A 25,605-nucleotide genomic window follows, 5' to 3' on the forward strand; every position below is an offset into this window, starting at 1 on the left:
GCCCACAGGTGAGCATGGACATGCCCTAGGCCCCAGAGGCTGGAGCAATGTCGGGCAGCAGCAAGCACATGAAATGTGTGTCCTGGAAACCTTACTGTTTAATAGGCATTACCAGAGTTCATCTGAGAACTATTAATTCTTGGCTTGTTAGAGCTGCGATAAAACAAAAGCAGTGCAAATCCCTTACCTAGCTGACCATGCCAGCGACTATTATGTAATGAAGCAATTTCCTAATTTATTTTCTGCCTCTTAGGAAGAACAACAAAATAAAGCTATTTCTATTTAGTTAAATCCCCCTTCACCAAAGCAGCTTAAGGGTCACGGTGAAGTCTCTGAGCGCCTTAATCCCTAACAAATATGATTGAATTCAAGAACGGAAAGATAATATATTGGACAAGAGCAAAACTCATTGATTATTCCACATAGTCCTGTCATCTCCAACAGAGCTGAAAAATAACAGGAGGACGTCTGAGACAATTGACACTTGCACTCAATCCCCCATCATATAGACATACACTGGGAGAGCTGACACAGCATCTAATCTCCCTTCACTAAAGGTCCAGCCAGAAGTCTCTAATATAGCACGTTCTGGCGCTCACTGCAGTTGGCAATGAACTTCCTCAAACTTTGTAGGAAACTTGATGTGTTTTAGAGCATAGAGGGGATTTATCATTGGGGTAATATTTGGAGTCGGTTTTCCTTGAGTCTGCGTTGGTGTACATTGCGCCAAATTTATTAAATGTCACATGTTTAAATTTGACTAATCTTTAAGGGCTCATGCACACAGCCGTAGTTTTTGTCCGCATTCAATCCACTTTTTTGCAGATCGGAATCCAACCCATTCATCTCAATGTGACCGCAAAAGATGCGGACAGCACACCTGTGTACTGTCCGCATCCGCAAGTCCTTTCTATGGCCTCGCAAAAAATAGAACATGTCCGATTCTTGTCCGTTTTGTGGACAAAGATAGGACATTTCTGCAGGAGTAAAAAAAAATAAAAAATGGCAGCATGCACTTGACCGGATCCGCGATTTGCAGACTGCAAAACACTTACGGTCGTGTGCATAGGCCTTAACAGCCATCACACGTCTACTTTAAGACCAATGGTAGCCTATTCACACGGCAGTTTTTTTTTTGACTGTCAGTGAAAGGCCTCATGCACACGACCGTTGTGTGCATCCGTGGCCGTTGTTCCGTTTTCCATGATTTTCTGCGGACCCATTGACTTTCAATGGGTCCGTTGAAAACTCGGAAAATGCACCGTTGTTCATCCGCGGCCGTGATCCGTGTTTCCTGTCCGTCAAAAAAATAGGACCTGTCCTATTTTTTTGATGGACAACAGTTCACGGACCCATTCAAGTCAATGGGTCCGTGAAAAAACACGGATGCACACAAGATTGGCATCCGCGTCCGTGATCTGTGGCCGTTGGCAACTTTCACACAGACGGATCACAGATCCGTCTGCATAAAAGCTTTTTCAGATATGAGTTTTCACTTCGTGAAAACTCATATCCGACAGTATATTCTAACACAGAGGCGTTCCCATAGTGATGGGGACGCTTCAAGTTAGAATATACTGAGAACTGTGTACATGACTGCCCCCTGCTGCCTGGCAGCACCCGATCTTTTACAGGGGGCAGGTGCCGTTACATAAAGGGTGAATTGTGCGTATCATAGCCCCCTGTAAGAGATCAGGTGCTGCCAGGCAGGAGGGGGTAGACCCCCTCCCTCCCCAATATTATATTCATTGGTGGCCAGTGCGGCCTCCCCTCCTCCACCCACCAGTTAAAATCACGTTCCGAATCCCCCATCATTGGTGGCCAGTGCGGCCTCACATATTCCCCCCCCCTCTAGTTAAAATCACGTTCCCCCATCATTTGTGGCAGTGGAGAGTTCCGATCGGAGTCCCAGTTTAATCGCTGGGGCTCCGATCGGTAACCATGGCAACCAGGATGCTACTGCAGTCCTGGTTGCCATGGTTACTCAGCAATTTTTAGAAGCATTATACTTACCTGCGAGCTGCGATGTCTGTGTCCGGCTGGGAGCTCCTCCTACTGGTAGGTGCCACACCTAAAGGGTTAATTGTGCGTATCATAGCCCCCTGTAAGAGATCAGGTGCTGCCAGGCAGGAGGGGGCAGACCCCCTCCCTCCCCAATATTATATTCATTGGTGGCCAGTGCGGCCTCACATCTCCCCCACCCCTAGTTAAAATCACGTTCCGAATCCCCCATCATTGGTGGCCAGTGCGGCCTCACCTCTCCCCCCCCCCCGCTAGTTAAAATCACGTTCCGAATCCCCCATCATTGGTGGCCAGTGCGGCCTCACCCCCCCCCCCCCCCCGCTAGTTAAAATCACGTTCCGAATCCCCCATCATTGGTGGCCAGTGCGGCCTCACCTCTCCCCCCCCCCCTAGTTAAAATCACGTTCCGAATCCCCCATCATTGGTGGCCAGTGCGGCCTCACCTCTCCCCCCCCTAGTTAAAATCATGTTCCGAATCCCCCATCATTGGTGGCCAGTGCGGCCTCACATCTCCCCCCCCCCTAGTTAAAATCACGTATCACGTTCCGAATCCCCCATCATTGGTGGCCAGTGCGGCCTCACCTCTCCCCCCCCTAGTTAAAATCACGTTCCGAATCCCCCATCATTGGTGGCCAGTGCGGCCTCAAATCTCCCCCCCTAGTTAAAATCATGTTCCGAATCCCCCATCATTGGTGGCCAGTGCGGCCTCTCCTCTCCCCCCCCTAGTTAAAATCACGTTCCGAATCCCCCATCATTGGTGGCCAGTGCGGCCTCACATCTCCCCCCCCCTCCCTAGTTAAAATCACATTCCCCCATCATTGGTGGCAGTGGAGAGTTCCGATCGGAGTCCCAGTTTAATCGCTGGGGCTCCGATCGGTAACCATGGCAACCAGGACGCTACTGCAGTCCTGGTTGCCATGGTTACTTAGCAATTTTTAGAAGCATTATACTTACCTGCGATCTGCGATGTCTGTGTCCGGCTGGGAGCTCCTCCTACTGGTAAGTGACAGGTCTGTGCTATAGGCAATGCGCCGCACAGACCTTTCACTTACCAGTAGGAGGAGCGCCCGGCCGATCACAGACATCGCAGCTCGCAGGTAAGTATAATGCTTCTAAAAATTGCTAAGTAACCATGGCAACCAGGACTGCAGTAGCGTCCTTGTTGCCATGGTTACCGATTGGAGCCCCAGCGATTAAACTGGGACTCCGATCGGAACTCTCCACTGCCACCAATGATGGGGGAACGTGATTTTAACTAGGGGGGGGGGGGGGGGGGGAGATGTGAGGCCGCACTGGCCACCAATGATGGGGGATTCGGAACGTGATTTTAACAAGGGGGGGGGGGGGGAGATGTGAGGCCGCACTGGCCACCAATGATGGGGGATTCGGAACGTGATTTTAACTGGGGGGGGAGAGGGGAGGCCGCACTGGCCACCAATGATGGGGGATTCGGAACGTGATTTTAACTAGTGGGGGGGAGATGTGAGGCCGACACTGGCCACCAATGATGGGGGATTCGGAACGTGATTTTAACTAGGGGGGGGGGAGAGGTGAGGCCGCACTGGCCACCAATGATGGGGGATTCGGAACGTGATTTTAACTATATTATGTTTTTACTTGGTATTTTAAGGTATATTTTTTACACCCCTTTATTCACTTGCATTATTTGTCCCTTTTTAGGTACATTTTTTTGTGATCATTTGCGCCATAGTATATACTGACACTCATTGTTCCATTTATAGCCTCTTTTTCGCTTTATGGTGATGTCCATGGATGATTACATTGTTATTTGTCCTGTATGAGATATGTAGGGACATAGTAATTATTTTCGTCGGGGCTTTGTTAAATAATCTATCTAATCCTCTGATTTATGAGTAGATATTAGTGAGACACAGTGTTGGTCCCTATTTATGTATTAAGCGTAATATATAATAGATATTTATAAAGCGGATTTATTTTCTGTATACTTAGGTGGTTCTAGGACCTTTTGCCGGTCAGGTGATGATCACGTGGGTCGATGACGTGCCCTGCACGTGACCTGCGATAGCAGGGTCTATTGGGCGTATGTAGAGTAACCATGGAGAGAGGTGTGGCTGTACCGTTGATGCTTACGACGGCGGCCCGCCCATATGCTAACGTGATGTCGTCACTAACATGCGCAACAGATCTGTGGAGACGCCGACATGTGAAACCGATATGATGGAGGCACTTGGAGTTTTTCTTAATGGGTATCAGGTATATTTAGCTATTTATTAGTAATCTGATAGGAGCAGAGGTCATTTTAATTGTTGCACAGGTGTTAATGAGATTGAGTCTTTGCTTATTGTTTTCACCATGTCACATGGGTGGCCACTTGGGTATATATATGATTGATCACCTTTTGTATCTGTATACTTGAGAAAGGCTATTGCGTAGCCGAAACGTCGTATTTTCTTGTGTGTGCACTCTTGGTTCCCAATAAAAAGTCACACCGGATATGCTGCTGTGAACCTTCTTGTTATCTACTACTATGCACAGGATGGGTCATCAACATGAGATCAGTGAAGTTTCGACACCTTCACGATCAGTTCTTAGCTGCAGATTCCAACTCTCCATAACTCCACACGGTGTAGTGCAGGGATCAGCAACCTTCGGCACTCTAGCTGCTGTAAAACTACAACTCCCAGCATGCACTTGGCTCTTCTTGTAATTCCCACAGAAGTGAAAGGAGGATTCTGGGAGCTATAGTTTTAAAACAGCTAAAGTGCCGGAGGTTGCTGATCCCTGGTGTAGTAGGTATTCTTGGGTACTGCAGCTCAACTCCCACTCAAGTGACCCCCACCAATCCCATAGATAGGAAAACCCCTTTACAGGCATATAGTCAAGTCGCATATGTTTGCATCCATTTTGACACCACACATTTCTTTGGTTTTTGGGTTAACCATGGTATGAAATACTACTTGTTATTTTTATTTTTTATTAAAAATCCAAAAAATGAAATATATAAAAAAAAATGTATCATTAACCACCTCAGCCCCCCTAGCTTAAACACCCTTAATGAACAGACAACTTTTTACAATTCTGCAATACACTACTTTCACGGTTTATTGCTCGGTCATGCAACTTACCACCCAAATGAATTTTACCTCCTTTTCTTCTCACTAATAGAGCTTTCATTTGGTGGTATTTCATTGCTGCTGACATTTTTACTTTTTTTGTTATTAATCCAAATTTACCGATTTTTTTGCAAAAAAATTTCATTTTTCACTTTCAGTTGTAAAATTTATCAAATAAAACTACATTTCTATTTAATTTTTTCTCTAAATTTATTGTTCTACATGTCTTTGATAAAAAAAAAATGTTTGGGTAAAAAAAAATGGTTTGGATAAAAGTTATATCGTTTACAAACTATGGTACAAAAATGTGAATTTCCGCTTTTTGAAGCAGCTCTGACTTTCTGAGCACCTGTCATGTTTCCTGAGGTTCTACAATGCCCAGACAGTAGAAAAACCCCACAAATGACCCCATTTCGGAAAGTAGACACCCTAAGGTATTCACTGATGGGCATAGTGAGTTCATGGAAGTTTTTATTTTTTGTCACAAGTTAGCGGAAAATGCAGATTTATTTTATTTATTTTTTATTACAAAGTCTCATTTTCCGCTAACTTGTGACAAAAAATAAAAAATTCTAGGAACTCGCCATGCCCCTCACGGAATATTTTGGGGTGTCTTCTTTCCAAAATGGGGTCACTTGTGGGGTAGTTATACTGCCCTGGCATTTCAGGAGCCCTAATGCGTGAGAAGTAGTTTGAAATCAAAATGTGTAAAAAATGCCCTGTGAAATCCTAAAGGTGCTCTTTGGAATGTGAGCCCCTTTGCCCACCTAGGCTGCAGAAAAGTGTCACACATGTGGTATCGCCGTACTCAGGAGAAGTTGGGCAATATGTTTTGGGGTGTCTTTTTATATATACCCATGCTGGGTGAGAGAAATATCTCGGCAAAAGACAACTTTTCCCATTTTTTTATACAGTTGGCATTTGACCGAGATATTTATCTCACCCAGCATGGGTATATGTAAAATGACACCCCAAAACACATTGCCCAACTCCTCCTGAGTTCGGCGATACCACATGTGTGACACTTTTTTGTAGCCTAGATGCGCAAAGGGGCCCAAATTCCTTTTAGGAGGGCATTTTTAGACATTTGGATCCCAGACTTCTTCTTACGCTTTAGGGCCCCTAAAATGCCAGGGCTGTATAAATACCCCACATGTGACCCCATTTTGGAAAGAAGACACCCCAAGGTATTCAATGAGGGGCATGGCGAGTTCATAGAAGATTTTTTTTTTTTTGCACAAGTTAGTGGAAATTGATTTTTTTTGGTTTTTTCTCACGAAGTCTCCCATTCCGCTAACTTGGGACAAAAATTTCAATCTTTCATGGACTCAATATGCCCCTCAGCGAATACCTTGGGCTGTCTTCTTTCCAAAATGGGGTCATTTGTGGGGTGTTTGTACTGCCCTGGCATTTGAGGGTCTCCGCAATCATTATTAGGAGTTTCTGCTATTCTCCAGACTGGGCGGTGAAAGGGGGAACTACTGGTACGGCTGAAGTTGGGGGCTGCCAATCAGGGTTTGCCAGCACCTCAGGGACTCTATGGGCTCTACGGGCCTGTCTGTGCGGTGGCTGCGACGGGGGAACTAATGCACGTGCCACCGTACCAGCTTCAACTGCCCTTCTGGTGCTCGCCACTTCACCATGTTGTACGGCAGTGCTGGTACTAGGTCCAGGATGGGCTGCGCTGCTGGTGTATGCCTCACCACGTAATCCGACAGCGCCAGCCCCACTCTGCTGCCCTTGAAGCGGATCCTGCGCAACCTGTGGTTTAGAAACACGGGGCCGGGTACGCCTGGTGGTATCAGAGACCTCAACCTCCTCGTCCAAACTTTGGGTCAGACTGCCACTGCTTTCTACAGGTTCATATTCTGACCCGCTGGATTCGTCAGATGAGGGTTCCCATTCCTCATCCGACTGGGTCAGAATCCCGTAGGCCTCTTCAGAAGAATACCCCTTGTTTGCCACTTGGTCAACTAAATTTAGGGGGTACTCCCTGAGACTACCCAAGAAAAAAAGCAAGCCTGTCTTACAAATGGGAGGCTAGCGAAGTACCGGAGGCCGCTGCGATTGATAAAAAATATTAAAACAGATTTATTTTTATCGCCGCAGCGCTTGTAAAGTGATTGTGCAGTGATCAAAAAAAAAAAAATTTTTTGTCACTGCGGCAGGGCGGGCGTGGGTGAACGCACGTGTGGGCGACCGATCAGGCCTGATCGGGCAAACACTGCGTTTTGGGTGGAGGGCGAACTAAGGTGACACTAATACTATTTTAGATCTGAATGTGATCAGTTCTGATCACTTACAGATACTATAAAAGTACAAATGCTGATTAGCGATATGCTAATCAGCTAATCAGTGACTGCGGTGGGGTGGGCGCTAAACGATCGCTAACTACCTAACCAAGGGGCCTAAACTATCCTAAAACCTAACAGTCAATACCAGTGGAAAAAAAAAAAGTGATCACTTTTTTCTCTTTCACTAGGTGATTGACAGGGGCGATCAAGGGGTTAATTGGGGTGATGGAGGGTGATCTGGGGGCTAAGTGTAGTGTTGGGTGTACTCACTGTGATCTCTGCTCCTCTGCTGGGACCAACCGACGAAAAAGGACCAGCAGAGGAGCACAGAAGCCATTTAACACATTATATTTATAAATATAATGTGTTAACTGGCTACTGATTCGTTTTTTTGAAAATCATCAGCGTGCCAGCAACGATCATTGGCTGGCAGGCTGATGACGAACTTGTCTTTTAACTTTTGCCGGCCCGCGATGCGCATGCGCGGGCCGGCTTTGCCCGAAATCTCGCGTCTCGCAAGAGGACGCACCGGCGCGTCCACCCAGAATAACAGGGCCGCCGCAAAGACGCAATCCTGCGTACGGCGGTCCTGTAGTGGTTAAAAAAGGGATAAATTAAACTTTTAAAGGGAACCTGTCAGCACCAAAATGGACCATAAACCGCCAGGATTACCTTATAGCTGCTGACATCAGGTTTCTAGTAATGTTTTTGTCTAAGATGTCCGAGGAGCATGATCGCTGTAAAATAACTTTCCCCTCCCAGGCCTTATGCACATGAGGTTCTGGAAGTCAAGCGGCTTTCACACTTCAGGCAAAGATTACCACACCCCCTTCCCATTTGATTGGAGTTTCGGATTCTTTCAGGCACGATTCCATCCTGAGATCTCACACGTGCCGTATGATATTGTTTCCGGTGCCTGCATATTGATCCCGCTGTAGTGTACTGGGCTCCAATTATGCACGTCAATGTTCTCTAGCGTTCTCTCCCATGTGACCCACTGAAGCCAAGTTCATTACACTGGGGATCAATGCGCAGGCGCTGGAAACATGAGGATACAGCGCATGCGCGGGATCTCAGGATGGAATTGTGCCTGAAAGAATCCAAAACGCCATCAATCGGCTGCTTGACTTCAAGCGTGAAAGCCGCTGCCCTCTTCTCCTAAAGAACCTCATTTGCACATGGCCTGCGATGGAATAAAAGTTATTTTACAGCGCTCATGCTCCTTGGACATGATTAGAAACCTAATGTCAACAGCTGTAAGCTACTGCTGGCAGTTTATGGTGCTGACAGATTCCCTTTAAAAGTTGAAGGAGAGGGACAATTCCGAGACTTCTACTTACTGGATGCAGTGACACCAACAATAAACCTGTAGTTCATGAAGCAGCGATGCTGGCATCACAGCCAAAAATCTGTTTACTGCATAAGAAAACAAATCTTACAGTCTTCCTCACATGTACTGGTTTCTTTTCTACCGAGGAATGCTATTTTAGCCTTTTCTGCTTCTTGGACAATACACAGCGTGCATCAGAGGAAGGTGTTGGAATTTGCAATAAAGCTGCGCTCAAAGCTCTAATCCCCCCCCCCCCCCCCCCCCCCAACATACAGAGAAAGATTAGAACTCGTCCAGCGTATGAGCCAGCCAGAATCGATACCAGGCAAGAATCTTTAGAACAGGTAGAAGTCTTCTCAAATGATGTCCACTCATACGTTGTAGAAAACCTCACCTCCCTAAACGTGACTGTCCCCTGCACTGCTCCCTTTGGGGGAGAATTTAGATTCTGCCTTTATTCATAAATTTCTAGGAGGAATAACAAGAACGACATCACGCAGAGTTCTAAAAAAAAGATGCTCCAGGGTTATTATCTCATGGAAAATACAAGTATTTACTAAAAAGGACTTAGCAGTGGAGGTGACCAGTCCTCTTCAAATTAAGTCTTATATAAAAACTTAATTCAAGAAATCCCTTCTTTATCACTTTCATTGCACATGTTTTTATATTATATATTATTATACTTGTATATTATTATATTATTAAAACTTTATAAGTAAAAAAAAAAAAACATACACAAAGGTGTCATAATAAGCGAGCACATAATAAAAACTGTTTGGGCTCAGCAGGATTTTCTGTAACCTGTGGAAAAATAACACACCATTCCCGTCATGGCCCTTAGACATCTTGGTGCCAGGTAGACCACAAGAACCTGCCAAGTAAAAAAATTAGATATCCACCTCGCTATGGATGCCTAGTCTTGGTTTAGCTAATAACAGCCCCTATACTACAGTCGAGGCCAAAAGTTTTGAGAATGACAAAAATATTTGTTTTCACAAAGTTTGCTGCTAAACTGCTTTTAGATCTTTGTTTCAGTTGTTTCTGTGATGTAGTGAAATATAATTACACGCACTTCATACGTTTCAAAGGCTTTTATCGACAATTACACTGCTCAAAAAAATAAAGGGAACACAAAAATAACACATCCTAGATCTGAGTTAATTAAATATTCTTCTGAAATACTTTGTTCTTTACATAGTTGAATGTGTTGACAACAAAATCACACAAAAATAAAAAAATGGAAATCAAATTTTTCAACCCATGGAGGTCTGGATTTGGAGTCACCCTCAAAATTAAAGTGGAAAAACACACTACAGGCTGATCCAACTTTGATGTAATGTCCTTAAAACAAGTCAAAATGAGGCTCAGTAGTGTGTGTGGCCTCCACGTGCCTGTATGACCTCCCTACAACGCCTGTGCATGCTCCTGATGAGGTGGCGGACGGTCCCCTGAGGGATCTCCTCCCAGACCTGGACTAAAGCATCTGCCAACTCCTGGACAGTCTGTGGTGCAACGTGACGTTGGTGGATAGAGTGAGACATGATGTCCCAGGTGTGCTCAATTGGATTCAGGTCTGGGGAACGGGCGGGCCAGTCCATAGCATCAATGCCTTCGTCTTGCAGGAACTGCTGACACACTCCAGCCACATGAGGTCTAGCATTGTCTTGCATTAGGAGGAACCCAGGGCCAACCGCACCAGCATATGGTCTCACAAGGGGTCTGAGGATCTCATCTCGGTACCTAATGGCAGTCAGGCTACCTCTGGCGAGCACATGGAGGGCTGTGCGGCCCTCCAAAGAAATGCCACCCCACACCATTACTGACCCAATGCCAAACCGGTCATGCTGGAGGATGTTGCATGCAGCAGAACGTTCTCCACGGCGTCTCCAGACTCTGTCATGTCTGTCACATGTGCTCAGTGTGAACCTGCTTTCATCTGTGAAGAGCACAGGGCGCCAGTGGCGAATTTGCCAATCTTGGTGTTCTCTGGCAAATGCCAAACGTCCTGCACGGTGTTGGGCTGCAAGCCCAACCCCCACCTGTGGACGTCGGGTCCTCATATCACCCTCATGGAGTCTGTTTCTGACCGTTTGAGCAGACACATGCACATTTGTGGCCTGCTGGAGGTCATTTTGCAGGGCTCTGGCAGTGCTCCTCCTGTTCCTCCTTGCACAAAGGCAGTCCTGCTGCTGGGTTGTTGCCCTCCTACAGCCTCCTCCACATCTCCTGATGTACTGGCCTGTCTCCTGGTAGCGCCTCCATGCTCTGGACACTACGCTGACAGACACAGCAAACCTTCTTGCCACAGCTCGCATTGATGTGCCATCCTGGATAAGCTGCACTACCTGAGCCACTTGTGTGGGTTGTAAACTCCGTCTCATGCTACCACTAGAGTGAAAGCACCTCCAGCATTCAAAAGTGACCAAAACATCAGCCAGGAAGCATAGGAACTGAGAAGTGCTCTGTGATCACCACCTGCAGAACCACTCCTTTATTGGGGGTGTCTTGCTAATTGCCTATAATTTCCACCTGTTGTCTATCCCATTTGCACAACAGCATGTGAAATTGATTGTCACTCAGTGTTGCTTCCTAAGTGGACAGTTTGATTTCACAGAAGTGTGATTGACTTGGAGTTACATTGTGTTGTTTAAGTGTTCCCTTTATTTTTTTGAGCAGTGTACATGACATCTATGCAAAGCGTCAGTATTTGCAGTGTTGGCCCTTCTTTTTCAGGACCTCTGCAATTCGACTGGGCATGCTCTCAATCAACTTCTGGGCCAATTCCTGACTGATAGCAACCCATTCTTTCATAATCACTTCTTGGAGTTTGTCAGAATTAGTGGGTTTTTGTTTGTCCACCCGCCTCTTGAGGATTGACCACAAGTTCTCAATGGGATTAAGATCTGGGGAGTTTCCAGGCCATGGACCCAAAATGTCAACGTTTTGGTCCCCGAGCCACTTAGTTATCACTTTTGCCTTAAGGCACGGTGCTCCATCGTGCTGGAAAATGCATTGTTCTTCACCAAACTGTTGTTGGATTGTTGGAAGAAGTTGCTGTTGGAGGGTGTTTTGGTACCATTCTTTATTCATGGCTGTGTTTTTGGGCAAAATTGTGAGTGAGCCCACTCCCTTGGATGAGAAGCAACCCCACACATGAATGGTCTCAGGATGCTTTACTGTTGGCATGACACAGGACTGATGGTAGCGCTCACCTTTTCTTCTCCGGACAAGCCTTTTTTCAGATGCCCCAAACAATCGGAAAGAGGCTTCATCGGAGAATATGACTTTGCCCCATCCTCAGCAGTCCATTCACCATACTTTCTGCAGAAGATCAATCTGTCCCTGATGTTTTTTTTGGAGAGAAGTGGCTTCTTTGCTGGCCTTCTTGACACCAGGCCATCTTCCAAAAGTCTTCACCTCACTGTGCGTGCAGATGCGCTCACACCTGCCTGCTGCCATTCCTGAGCAAGCTCTGCACTGGTGGCACTCCGATCCCGCAGCTGAATCCTCTTCAGCTTAATTTTCATGGCAAAGAAGGACTATGCAATTCATCTGATCACTCTTCATAACATTCTGGAGTATATGCAAATTGCTATTATAAAAACTTAAGCAGCAACTTTACCAATTTCCAATATTTATGTAATTCTCAAAACTTTTGGCCACGACTGTATGTACTTTATACACTGACATTGTATAGGGGTGCTGTCTGGAAACCATACTCTCTTTGGGGTGTTACCAGGTGGTGGGTCCTCTGTTGTAGCTTCACACACGCATACATGCACCAGCTCCCTACTTCTTAAAGGGCTATTGTTCACCAATGCAACTTCTCTCCAGGCAATGGCCAGTTGTCACAGACTTAATAAGGACTCTTCCCGCATTCTTAAGGTCCACTCCGTCCCAGAGTCTGCTAAGGTGTATTGTTTCCAAATTAATTTTCCATTAGCCCAGCCAGTTATTGGACTACGACTATTATCTGCTGCCATCTTGACCTCTGCCTGCCTCTCGCTTACCCTGATCTATGTCTGCCCACTGCTATGGTACCACAAAATGGTGCCTTCTAACCCCATGTACCAGCGGTTGCTAATGGAAACTATGCCAAGTCTAGTGACCAGGGGACTCCCTATGGTAAAGTCCATACCTCCTCAAGGGGGCTAAGGGTGAAAAACTCACAATCCCTTAGACTATGCTCCTCACCCAGTTTAGCCCCACTTCAAATCTGTTGGCAACCCAGAGGCTCCACGTCATCTCCAGTTCATGGCAATAAATCAGATGCCAGCTTCCGATTGTTTGAACGCAGGACTGTTTTCACTGGTTTTAATAAATCGTCCATATATAGAAAGAAACCATTAATAACATATTTTAACAATAAAACTTTTATTTCACTGTATGATTCCTTTCACATGAAGACATTTCCCATTGACCCTTGTCATCTGCTTCAAAGGGTCACGTTCCCTGAAACAGGCTATAGGGTTAAAAGGGTTGTCCAAGTGATGGCCTATCTCCAAGATAGGCCATCATTAGCCCCCCTCCGCCAACCAGCTATTCGGGTGTACCTCTCTTGCCGGAGGTTGGCACCAGAGCTACACAGCATTGTCAACAATGTAATGGAGGGAAGGAGCTACTGGTGTCAACTTCAGGCAACAGAGGTAAATCGAACAGCTGATCGGCAGAGGCCATCACTTAAAAAGGAACAGACAACCCTTTTAATGAATACATTCTTTAGCCACCATCCCTAAATGTGAGAATTTAGAGTTCATTAAGCTATACTAAAGCACCTCTGGTTAGCCCCTTTCAATACTACAAGAAATTATTCTTTTACGCCCCCGCACCGATTATTTGCATATTTGTATTCACTAAGAACAGTCACTTTCTTTTTATATGTAAACCCCACTGGTTTTCATAGAAGTGGGTATGGTAATGACTAGGAAATGTAGTACTGGCAAAGAACTGGAATACTGGAAAGTGAGTTTATTTCAGGGTAGAAAAATGGGACAACAACCTTGTAGTTCCAGATTATTAGTAGAACGCAAGTTCAGAATGTACTTTTTGGAAATGCGTCACTATAAAGGGGATTTAATTTTAACCCTCTCTTGCCAGCAATATATTTATTAAAAAAGATGTCTGTCCTAACAGGGTATTTGGATGCATGCAATAGAGTCCAGTGCTCAGGCCACTTATAGGCAAGGCTCAGACTCTCCCTCAGCCCCCAGGAGATGATGGGTCTGCTATGCATGACAACATCTCAACAGTACTCAAGCATACGATTTATTAATTCATCAACATAAAAAAAAAAAAACGTTTATTATCTTTTGTATGTTAAAGATGGATTAATAAATAATAATTGGACCAGTATCTGGCGAGTGGCACAAAAATATCCACCAAGATAAGTAATGGTAGATGCATGCTTAAGAAAGACATTAGAAGAAACATCGCATCTGGAATAAATCACCTTTTTTTCACCTACACAGACTTCTGCTTCCACCATTACTTACCTTTTTCCATGACTATGATGTCACAGTTTTTTTTTCCGGTAGGTGCCGCAATGATATTACTGCTGCCATTTCTGTAAATGTACATTGAAATGCCTAAATCTGTCTAGAATCCGGATACAAATACATCCAAACATGCTTCCATGTTCAGGAGTTTAGGAGTACGGTCACCGATTTATACTGGTGGTATACCGTATTTTTGGACTATAAGACACACCAAGGATTTAGAGGAAAATAAGAAAAAAATATTTTTCATCAGACCTCCGATCAAAGCCCCAATCCTCAACAGACCCCCAAATCAGACCCCCTATATCAGACCCCCAAGCTCCATGAGCCTCAGATCAGACCCCTATGAGCCTCAGGTCAGATCCTCATGAGCCTCAGATCAGACCCCATCAGCCTCAGATCAGACCCCATCAGCGTCAGATCAGACCCCTATGAGCCTCAGATCAGACCCCTATGAGCCTCAGATCAGACCCCTATGAGCCTCAGATCAGACCCCTATGAGCCTCAGATCAGATCCCTATGAGCCTCAGATCAGACCCCCATCAGCTTCAGATCAGACCCCCATCAGCCTCAGATCAGACCCTCATGAGCCACAGATCAGACCCCCATGAGCCTCAGATTAGGCCCCCATGAGCCTCAGATCAGACCCCCATGAGCCTCAGATCAGGCCCCCAAGAGCCTCAGATCAGGCCCCCAAGAGCCTCAGATCAGGCCCCCATGAGCCTCAGATCAGACCCCCATCAGACCTCGGATCAGACATAAAAAAAAAAAAATTACCTTGCTTGTTCCAGACGGTGCTGCCACTCTGAAGATCCAGGACTCACTGCTCGCCGGTACTACACTGTGACCTGACGTCACACAGCATCAGGTCATAGTGCGTGCCTACATTCACGCTGTACACAGTCAGAACACAGTGCAGAGCGGGACTTGGAAGAAGACCAGGGAGAGTGAGGACAGCCGATGCAGTGCTGTACTTTAACCTCCCCGCGCCTCCTGCATGCCTCCTGCAGTGCGTCTTATAGTCCACAAAATACGGTAATTATAATGCTAAAACACAATCTAAAAACTGTGTCTCTATTAAAAAAAGAATACATAAGGCAGCTGTATAAAGACAGATGTCATAAGTTACCTGCATGCCTCGCATCTTCTGAAAGCGGGCTACTGTATCGCTCAGTGTGTAAACCCGAACGTGCCCCATGTGCAGTTTCCCAGATGGATATGGAAACATTGACAAGACATAATACTTTGGTTTTGAATTCTGTAAAATAATTTAAAAAAATAATCCATTAGTGCAAATAGCATACTTTGGACATTAAAACCCACCGTTATGAGCTGCTGGCATCTTTGCTTCATTGTGCATAATAAAATGTCTATTTCCCATTGCTATTTGTAAAAACCAAAGAGAGGAAATACTGTTCCAACAAAAGAAACTAATGATGAACACGACTGCATTGTTTTCATTCATGGGAATGTGATTCATTTCATAATTTTATTTTATGCTGATCATTATGTAACTACACAGATAGGAATTAAAAATAAATGCTGAACAATGCCATTTCCTTTCTGACACTTTTCCAAGACAATTTCACTTATCAGAGTTTTAAAAAACTTTCGAGGGTAAAGACAAATCCAATCAGATGAAAATAAGAAATAATCAAATCCAAAAACAATATAAAGTCCCCTTTCGCTTAAAGGGATTGTCCAGTATTTTTTATTTTTTTTTACAAATGATGTCCTAGCTGATCGGTGGGGGTCCAGCTCCGATGCCAGAACTACATAGCTCCGCTCTAGGTGTAGTGGACAGAGCTGGATACTGCCACGCAATTCCGACTTACTTAATGGGAGCAGTGCTTGAGTAGCTAGCATGGTGTTATTCCGGAACCGACTTTCTTCTCCTTCTCCTTTGCAAATCTAGTTCCCATATGCCCTATTAAGTGAATAATGTGTAGCTTCTTCTAGAAGAGGAGCTATCCATTTGGAGGGCTCAGCAGATTCATATACAGAGTGGCCCACGAAAAAGTAGCCACCCCCCCGCCAATATCTCCAAATCAAACTGCCGAATAGTAAGTCTGTCTTAGTTGTCCAAAGCAAACAATCAGAGCTCGACTTTCATTTTTTCAGAGCCCTGTTGGAATTGAAAGCTGAGCTCTGATTGGTTACTATGGGCAACTTAGACTGATGTATTATTCAGTTTGATGAAAGTGGCCTATTGTGTCAGAAAGATAGTGTTCTCCCAGGAACAGCGAATAGTGATTGCAGAAGGCTATGTGCGGAGCAGATCGATTAAAGAAACGCAAGAGACCTTTGCCGACAAGTACCCAGAAACAGAACCACCAGCTAAACGTTGTATTCAGAGTCTAGTTCAGAAATGGCATCAAACTGGCTCTGTAGCAAACATGAAGAACCCGAGGCCTCCATCGATCAGGACGGCTGAAGTTGTGCATGACATTCAGCAACGGATTGCAAGTAGCCCCCAATAATGAACTCTAACAAGTTCTATCTGTTTGCGGAACGGAAGCACGGAACGGAACACCACAGAAGCACTCCGTAGTGCTTCCGTGGGGTTCCGTTCCGTGCTTCCGTTCCGCACCGCAGCTCCGGATTTGCGGAACCATTCAAATGAATGGGTCCGCATCCGTGATGCGCAATGCACACGGCTGGTGACCCATGTATTGCGGAACCGCCGTATGCAGTCCGCAGCACGGGCACGGAGAACTTACATTCGCGTGAAAGAGGCCTAAGACTGTCTAAACAAGTGGGTGTATCACAAACAACGTGTCAACGAGTGCCGAAATCTCTGAACCTGAAACCGTACCGAATAACGTGTGTGCAGGAACTGAACAAGTCTGAAAGCTAAATGCGGAAATTACTGGACTTGGTGGCTGACTAGAGGCGGGCTACTTTTTTGTGGGCCACCCTGTATAATCCAAATGGCTGTTTTTTCCCAGCGATAACAATTGATCAAAGGGATCCCGTGTTCAGATCATCATTAAGAGACATGTCAAAGAGAAAGGGGTAATCATTAGGACAAGGACAATTTCTTTAACCCTTTCATTGACAAGGACATATCTCATATGTCCTTGCATGGTGCAATTCAATAGCCAAGGATGTATCTCGTACATCGTTGCTACTGATGGCTGGATTTCAGGCTGCGTATCAGCTTGAGAATCAAGCCAAGTCTTGATTCTACGCTTTAACACAAGACCAGGATCATGGCACTAGCCGATTTCTAAGTGCTGTATCTCGTGACTTATCGCAGCTACAGCCATAATCCTGGGTCTTGTTTTAAAGCTTAGATTGTCAGGTTTAGGCCTCATGCACACGACAGTATTTTTTCACGGTCCGCAAAACGGGGTTCCGTTGGTCCGTGATCCGTGACCGTTTTTTCATCCGTGGGTCTTCCTTGATTTTTGGAGGATCCACAGACATGAAAAAAAAGTCGTTTTGGTGTCCACCTGGCCGTGCGGACCCAAACGGATCCGTCCTGAATTACAATGCAAGTCAATGGGGACGGATCCGTTTGACGTTGACACAATATGATGCAATTTCAAACTGATCCGTCCCCCATTGACTTTCAATGTAAAGTCAGGAGTCCCTATTATACCATCGGATCGGAGTTTTCTCCAATCCAATGGTATATTTTAACTTGAAGCGTCCCCATCACCATGGGAACGCCTCTATGTTAGAATATACTGTCGGATATGAGTTAGATCGTGAAACTCATCTCCGACAGTATATTCTAACACAGAGGCGTTCCCATAGTGATGGGGACGCTTCTAGTTAGAATATACTACGAACTGTGTACATGACTGCCCCCTGCAGCCTGGCAGCACCCGATCTCTTACAAGGGGCTGTGATCCGCACAATTAACCCCTCAGGTGCTGCACCTGAGGGGTTAATTGTGCATATCATAGCCCCCTGTAAGAGATCAGGGGCTGCCAGGCAGCAGGGGGCAGACCCCCCTCCCTCCCCAGTTTAAATATCATTGGTGGCCAGTGTGCGGCCCCCACCCCCGTCCCCCCCTCCCTCCCTTTATTGTATTATCATCGGTGGCCACTGTGCGGCCCCCCCTCCCTCCCTCTATTGTAATATCATTGGTGGCCAGTGTGCGGCCTCCCCTCCCTCCCTCTATTGTAATATCATTGGTGGCCAGTGTGCGGCCTCCCCTCTCCCCCCCCTCTTCCGATTCCGATCATTGGTGGCAGCGGAGAGTTCCGATCGGAGTCCCAGTTTAATCGCTGGGGCTCCGATCGGTAACCATGGCAACCAGGACGCTACTGCAGGCCTGGTTGCCATGGTTACTTAGCAATATTACAATATTAGAAGCATCATACTTACCTGCTGCGCTGTCTGTGACCGGCCGGGAGCTCCTCCTACTGGTAAGTGACAGGTCTGTGCGGCGCATTGCTTAATGATCTGTCACTTACCAGTAGGAGGAGCACCCGGCCGGTCACAGACAGCGCAGCAGGTAAGCATGATGCTTCTAATATTGTAATATTGCTAAGTAACCATGGCAACCAGGCCTGCAGTAGCGTCCTGGTTGCCATGGTTACCGATCGGAGCACAGAGCGATTAAACTGGGACTCCGATCGGAACTCTACGCTGCCACCAATGATCGGGAAGGGGGGGGAGAGGGGAGGCCGCACACAGGCCACCAATGATATTACAATAAAGGGAGGGGGGGCCGGGGGGGGCCGCACTGGCCACCAATGAAATTAAAACTGGGGAGGGAGGGGGGTCTGCCCCCTGCTGCCTGGCAGCCCCTGATCTCTTATAGGGGGCTATGATATGCACAATTAAACCCTCAGGTGCAGCACCTGAGGGGTTAATTGTGCGGATCACAGCCCCCTGTAAGAGATCGGGTGCTGCCAGGCAGCAGGGGGCAGTCATGTACACAATTCGTAGTATATTCTAACTAGAAGCGTCCCCATCACTATGGGAACGCCTCTGTGTTAGAATATACTGTCGGTTCTGAGTTTTCACGAAGTGAAAACTCAGCTCTGAAAAAGCTTTTATGCAGACGGATCTTCGGATCCGTCTGTATGAAAGTAACCTACGGCCACGGATGCCAATCTTGTGTGCATCCGTGTTCTTTCACGGACCCATTGACTTGAATGGGTCCGTGAACCGTTGTCCGTCCAAAAAATAGGACAGGTCATATTTTTTGAACGGACAGGAAACACGAATCACGGATGCGGCTGCAAAACGGTGCATTTTCCGATTTTTCCACTGACCCATTGAAAGTCAATGGGTCCATGAAAAAAAATGGAAAACGGCACAACGGCCACGGATGCACACAACGGTCGTGTGCAGGAGGCCTTAAAATAAGATCAGAATCTTTAAGTATTACACAGCCTGAGACATTCCAGGATAAAGAAGCCCTCTCCCATTCAGCCAGCATGAAGGGGTGGGGGGTAGCAGGGAACACACTGACAGGCTGCACAAAGGACAGACATAGATTTTATCTCTCTCTGTGTAACTGTACACGTGCCCAGGGTGGGGTAATGTGGATTTCTTTGCATGTTATCAACCCCCTTTACCAATCAATCAGAGACTTACTTGCTCTTTGATTGACACATATGGGGGAGGGGACTCTTTTTCCAAAAAAGGAGTGTGAAGATAAGTGTAAAATATACAGACCGCTTCTCTAGTGATATTCATTATACGTTCGCTACAGTAATAATGATACATGTCTAATACATGTCTCAGATAGAAAAGATTTTTGTCAGTCAGAAAAAATATCTTTACTCATTGACTGCCACCGTAAATGATCGTTTTCAATTATCTACGTTTTGTTTGTTTTTTGCTGTTTTTGTGCTCATATTATGGATGCAACAACCGGACCTCATGCGGTTCATCAAAACTATAGGTAAGACACTAATTAATTTGCTGATGAACTACAGGAGGTTCCGGGGTTCTGTCCATAATATGGAAGTAATAAAGCAGCCATATTATTCCCGTTTGAAAACAATTAGGCTACTTTCACACTAGCGTTCGGGGCTCCGCTTGTGAGCTCCGTTTGAAGGCTCTCTACAAGCAGCCCCGAATGGATCCGTCCAGTCCTAATGCATTCTGAGTGGAGGCAGATCCGCTCAGAATGCATCAGTCTGGCAGCGTTTGTCCTCCGCTCAGCAGGCGGACCCCTGAACGCAGCTTGCAGCGTTCGGGTGTCCGCCTGGCCGTGCGGAGGCAAACGGATCCGTCCAGACTTACAATGTAAGTCAATGGGGACGGATCCGTTTGAAGTTGACACAATATGGCTCAATTTTAAAACGGATCCGTCCCCCATTGACTTTCAATGTAAAGTCAAAACGGATCAGTTTGCATTATCATGAAAAAAAAACAAAAACAAAAAAAAAACATTATTTTTTGTTTTTTGTTCATGGTAATGCAAACGGATCTGTTCTGAACGGATCTAAGCGTTTGCATTATAGGAGCGCGTCCGTCTGTGCAGATACCAGACGGACCCGCTCTGAACGCTAGTGTGAAAGTAGCCTTAGGGCATTATATTAGGTTAAGGGATTTATCACTGTTAGGCTACATGCACACGACCGTATGTGTTTTGCGGTCCGCAAATTGCGGATCCATTGTAATAATGCCTATCCTTGTCCGCAAATTAGAAAAAAATAGGACATTCACTTTTTTTTTGGCGGAGCAACGGAACGGACATACTGATGCGGACAGCACACGGTGTGCTGTCCGCGTTTTTTGCAGACCCATTGAATGGAATGGGTCCGCATCCTATCCGCAAAAAAAACGGATAGGACACGGAAACAAAATACGGTCGTGTGCATGAGGCCTTAATTAGGATTACTGTTTGTATAGAGGGATAGAAAATTATTTACTACTGAAAGGGGTTGCGGAGGCAATGAATATTGATGACCTATTCTCAGGATAGGTAATCAATATGTGATTGGCGGGGGTCCGACACCCAACACCCCCCGCGATTAGCTGTTTGCAAGCGCTGCTTCCTGTTTATTACACTGCGCGTCATCTCCCCATCAAGTGAATGGAGCGAGTACTTGTCATCACACTGCAACACCGAGACTTCAGAGACAACGGGCGGTGTAATGAAGAGGAAGCAGAGCTCGTACGGAGCGCCACCTCCTCTTCAAACAGCTGATCAGACCCCTGCCGATCGGATATTGATGACCTATCCTATTCTGTCTTCAATTTGTCATTATGGGGTATTGTGTGCAGAATGACGGGGGGGGGGGGGGGGGGGAATAAAATGTGAAAAAAGTGAAAGGGTGTGAAGACTTTTTAAATGCACTGTAAGTGCATGACCATTTGCAGGTATTTCTGTATCACCTTGATCAACAATATAGTTTAAATGTTTTGAGAAAACAGAGACGTTAGGAACGTTAGGAACAGTCCCTTGGGCTCGATTTTCGGAAGAAACTAAGGCATTCAGATCTATATATCTAAGGTATATTACGGACATGCTATAGGACAGGGATGCTCAACCTGCGGCCCTCCAGCTGTTGTAAAACTACAACTCCCACAATCCCCTGCTGTAGGTTGATAGCTGTAGGCTGTCCGAGAATGCTGGGAGTTGTAGTTTTGCAACAGCTGGAGGGCCGCCGATTGAGCATGCCTGCTATAGGAGATCTGGCAGACTCTGTACACGGCTCTACATGCAAAATCTAGGTGACAGAATCCCTTCAATATAGTTTATTATACAGACATAATACTTACATCTAATTCATTGATTGTGGTAAAATTGTCTTTTATCTTGTGCTGCCAAAATGTTTCCACCTTTCTTCTAGTTTCCAATCCATATCCTTTCTCCCACTGTCCGGTCTCACTGTATATGGCTCTTGTGATGCCATGACTTAAAACCCATGGCCAACGCTTGGGTAGAGCATTCAGCCTTCCTTTCAGACAACTACTGCAAAGTCCAAGTCCTATCACAGAAGGGCCCATTCTCCATAGAGAAGACTCCTATAAAAATATAAAAAACAAAAAAACTGTAATATCACTACAAACAATACACCAATCATAGGCAACAGCATGTCTGTGGTTTACAACATAAATCTGATTTTATTAACATAAAGTAATAGGAATAGGCACAAAAATACATACATTTACATGATACCCCTACATCGCTGGATATATGAGAGGATCCACTACTTTATAACATACCGTGCATTTTAATTCCTTGTCATTCTCAGGATGATACAATGCTCAAACCAGGCCTCATACACACAAACGCATTTTTGGTCCGCATTTTTTGCGGATTAGATGCGGACCCTTTCACTTCAACAAGGCTGCAAAAGATGCGTACAGTATACCGTGTGCTGTCTGCATCCGTATATCCCCACAAAAAAAGAGAACATGTCCTATTCTTGTCCGACAAGGATAGGACAGTTCTATACAGGGTAGGAAGTCTTGTTCCATAAAATGGCTGGCATCTGTGTTGCTCGGATCCGCAATCTGCGACCGCAAAAACGGAAGCAGCCGCGTGCCCTAATGGAGAGAACTGTGTAGCTGCTGCTTAGGCTATGTTCACATATGAAGTGTATTTCCGTTTTAATAGCGTATTAAAGGACAGGCACCAATGGTGCCCGATGGACCTCATTAACTATAATAAGGTTCATCAGGGTTCCGTCATGATTTAAAAGAAAAAAGGAGACTTTTGTATTACTTACCAGTAAAGTCTCTTTCTCGCTCTTCCTTGGGGGACACAGGAAACCATGGGTATAGCTCTGCTCCCTAGGAGGCGTGACACTAAGTGAAAGCTGTAAGCCCCTCCTCCATCAGCTATACCCTTCAGCCTGGAGAGAGAGACTACCAGTTGCGTGTCCAAGTAGTGAAAGATAACCACCAACCGGAAAAAAAGGAACTGTCAAGCCCCAACGGGGGCAACCAAGCCGGAACCACAACTGTAAACCCAAATGAAGGGCGGGTGCTGTGTCCCCCAAGGAAGAGCGAGAAAGAGACTTTACTGGTAAGTAATACAAAAGTCTCCTTTTCTCGCCCATATTCCTTGGGGGACACAGGAAACCATGGGACGTTCCAGAGCAGTCCCAGAAGGGAGGGACCAGAACAAATTAGACCAACACCGGAGGCATCAATCAACTGCCGCCTGCAATACCAGACGGCCTAAAGCAGCGTCAGCCGACGCATGAGTATGCACCCTGTAGAACTTGGTGAAGGTGTGCAAGGAGGACCAAGTGGCCGCCTTGCAAATCTGCTCCGTAGAAGCCCGATTCCTCTGAGCCCAGGAAGCCCCGACCGCTCTAGTGGGGTGAGCGGTAACACCGAGGGGCGGAACCTTGCCCTTGGCGAGGTAAGCCTCAGTAACAGCCATCTTGACAAAACGGGCGATAGCAACTTTGGATGCCGCCATCCCTCTGCGCGACCCCTCCGGAACCACAAGAGCGAGTCAGTACGCCTGAAAGAGCTGGTTACCTCCAGGTAAACCTTGAGCGCCCTGACAACGTCCAGGCGATGAAGCTCCCTCTCCCGGGGGTGGGAAGGGGAAGGACACAAAGAGGGGAGAACGATGTCCTCGTTCAGATGAAAGGCGGAGACCACCTTAGGAAGGAAGGAAGGGACCGGACGAAGGACCACCTTGTCCTGGTGGAACACTAGGAAAGGTTCCAGACAGGAGAGTGCAGCCAATTCGGACACCCTCCGAAGAGAGGTGACGGCCACAAGGAAAATAACCTTGCAGGACAAAAGTCGCAAGGAAACCGTCCGCAGAGGCTCGAAAGGAGAAGCCTGGAGCGCTGAGAGAACCAGGTTCAGGTCCCAGGGCGGTACCGGAGGGCGGTACAGGGGAACCGCGTGAGCCACGCCCTGAAGGAAGGTCTTGACAGGACCAAGGGGGGCCAGTGGGCGCTGAAACAAAATGGACAGCGCAGACACCTGACCCTTCAAAGAACTAAGACCCAGACCCTGGGCGAGTCCGCTCTGCAGGAAGGACAAAACAGTGGGGAGAAAAAAGCGGAGCGGAGGAATCCCCAGATCGGCACAGAACCCCAAATAGGTCCTCCAGGTCCTATAATAGATCCTAGAAGAGGACGGCTTGCGGGCACGGATCATGGTGCGGACGACGTCCGCAGAAAAACCCCTACGTGTCAAGACGGTGGTCTCAACAACCACGCCGTCAAACGTAGGGACCTTAAACGCGGGTGGAAGATCGGTCCCTGAGAGAGAAGATCTTCCCTGGCGGGCAGCGGCCAGGGCGCGTCTGCCAGGAGCAGCATGAGGTCGGCATACCAAGACCGGCGGGGCCAGTCCGGAGCGACCAGAATCACCGAGACGCCCTCCGCCGCGATCTTCCGAAGGACCTTGGGCAGGAGTGGGATGGGAGGGAATATGTACGGACGCGCGAAGCCTCGCCAAGGACGAACGAGGGCGTCGGCTCCGCAAGCTCCCGGATCCCTGGCCCTGGACAGATAGGCGGGGACCTTGTGATTGAACTTGGAGGCCATGAGGTCCACGTCCGGCATGCCCCAACGAAGGCAAATGGCCTCGAATACCTCCGGGTGAAGAGACCACTCGCCGGGGTCGACAGTGGTGCGACTGAGGAAGTCCGCCGCCCAATTGTCCACCCCTGGAATAAAAATTGCCGATAGAGCCGGGACGTGGGTTTCCGCCCAACGGAGAATGCTGGTGACCACCCGCATCGCTGCAGCGCTGCGAGTGCCCCCCTGGTGGTTTATGTATGCCACGGCCGTGGCGTTGTCCGATTGCACACAAACTGGATGACCCTTCAGCAGATGAGTCCAGTGTCGCAGAGACAGAAGGGCCGCTCTCAGCTCCAGGACATTGATCGAGAGTTTGGACTCCGATGGAGACCAAATGCCCTGGACGGATCGGGGAGGAAACACGCCTCCCCAGCCCAAGAGACTGGCATCGGTTGTAACCACCAACCAGTTGAGCGGCAGAAAAGACCTGCCCAGAAGAGGGGACTGTAACCACCAGCGGAGAGATGACCGCACCGGAGGCGATAGATGGAAGGGATGATCCAGAGACTGCGGCGATTTGTCCCAGGAGGAGAGGATCGCCCGTTGGAGAGGGCGGGAGTGAAACTGCGCAAATGGGATCGCCTCGAAGCAGGCAACCATCTGCCCCAAGACCCGCATGCAGAAGCGGAAGGACGGTCGACGGTGGAGAAGGAGACCCCGAATAGCCCGGCGGAGGGTCAATAGTTTTTCCGAGGGAAGACGTACCTCCGCCGCTCCCGTGTCTAAAAGCATTCCCAGGAAGACCAGTTGTCTGGAGGGGGGAAGGGAGGACTTGGGGAAATTGATGACCCAACCGAACCTCGCCAGAGTCTCTAGAGTGAGATCCACGCTGGCAACCGCTTGAGAAAGGGACGGAGCCTTGATGAGGATATCGTCCAAGTACGGTAGCAG

The 25,605-nt window shown here is 47.1% G+C and overlaps 1 protein-coding gene across 2 annotated transcripts in view; it reads right to left on the reverse strand.

The window, feature by feature from the left end:
* The window catches only part of LARS2 (leucyl-tRNA synthetase 2, mitochondrial), a 220,434-nt gene that overhangs the window by 190,042 nt on the left and 4,787 nt on the right, over positions 1 to 25,605 (reverse strand). For both annotated transcript variants that reach the window (XM_040432868.1, XM_040432867.1), the window contains exons 2-3: positions 21,935 to 22,180; positions 15,366 to 15,494 (exon numbers count right to left, since the gene is read on the reverse strand). In XM_040432868.1, the coding sequence (XP_040288802.1) occupies positions 15,366 to 15,494; positions 21,935 to 22,162 (357 nt within the window). In that variant the 5' untranslated portion in view covers positions 22,163 to 22,180. The remainder of the gene's footprint in view (positions 1 to 15,365; positions 15,495 to 21,934; positions 22,181 to 25,605) is intronic.

The sequence above is a fragment of the Bufo bufo genome, chromosome 5 (assembly GCF_905171765.1).
Source record: "Bufo bufo chromosome 5, aBufBuf1.1, whole genome shotgun sequence".
Taxonomy (NCBI): domain Eukaryota; kingdom Metazoa; phylum Chordata; class Amphibia; order Anura; family Bufonidae; genus Bufo; species Bufo bufo.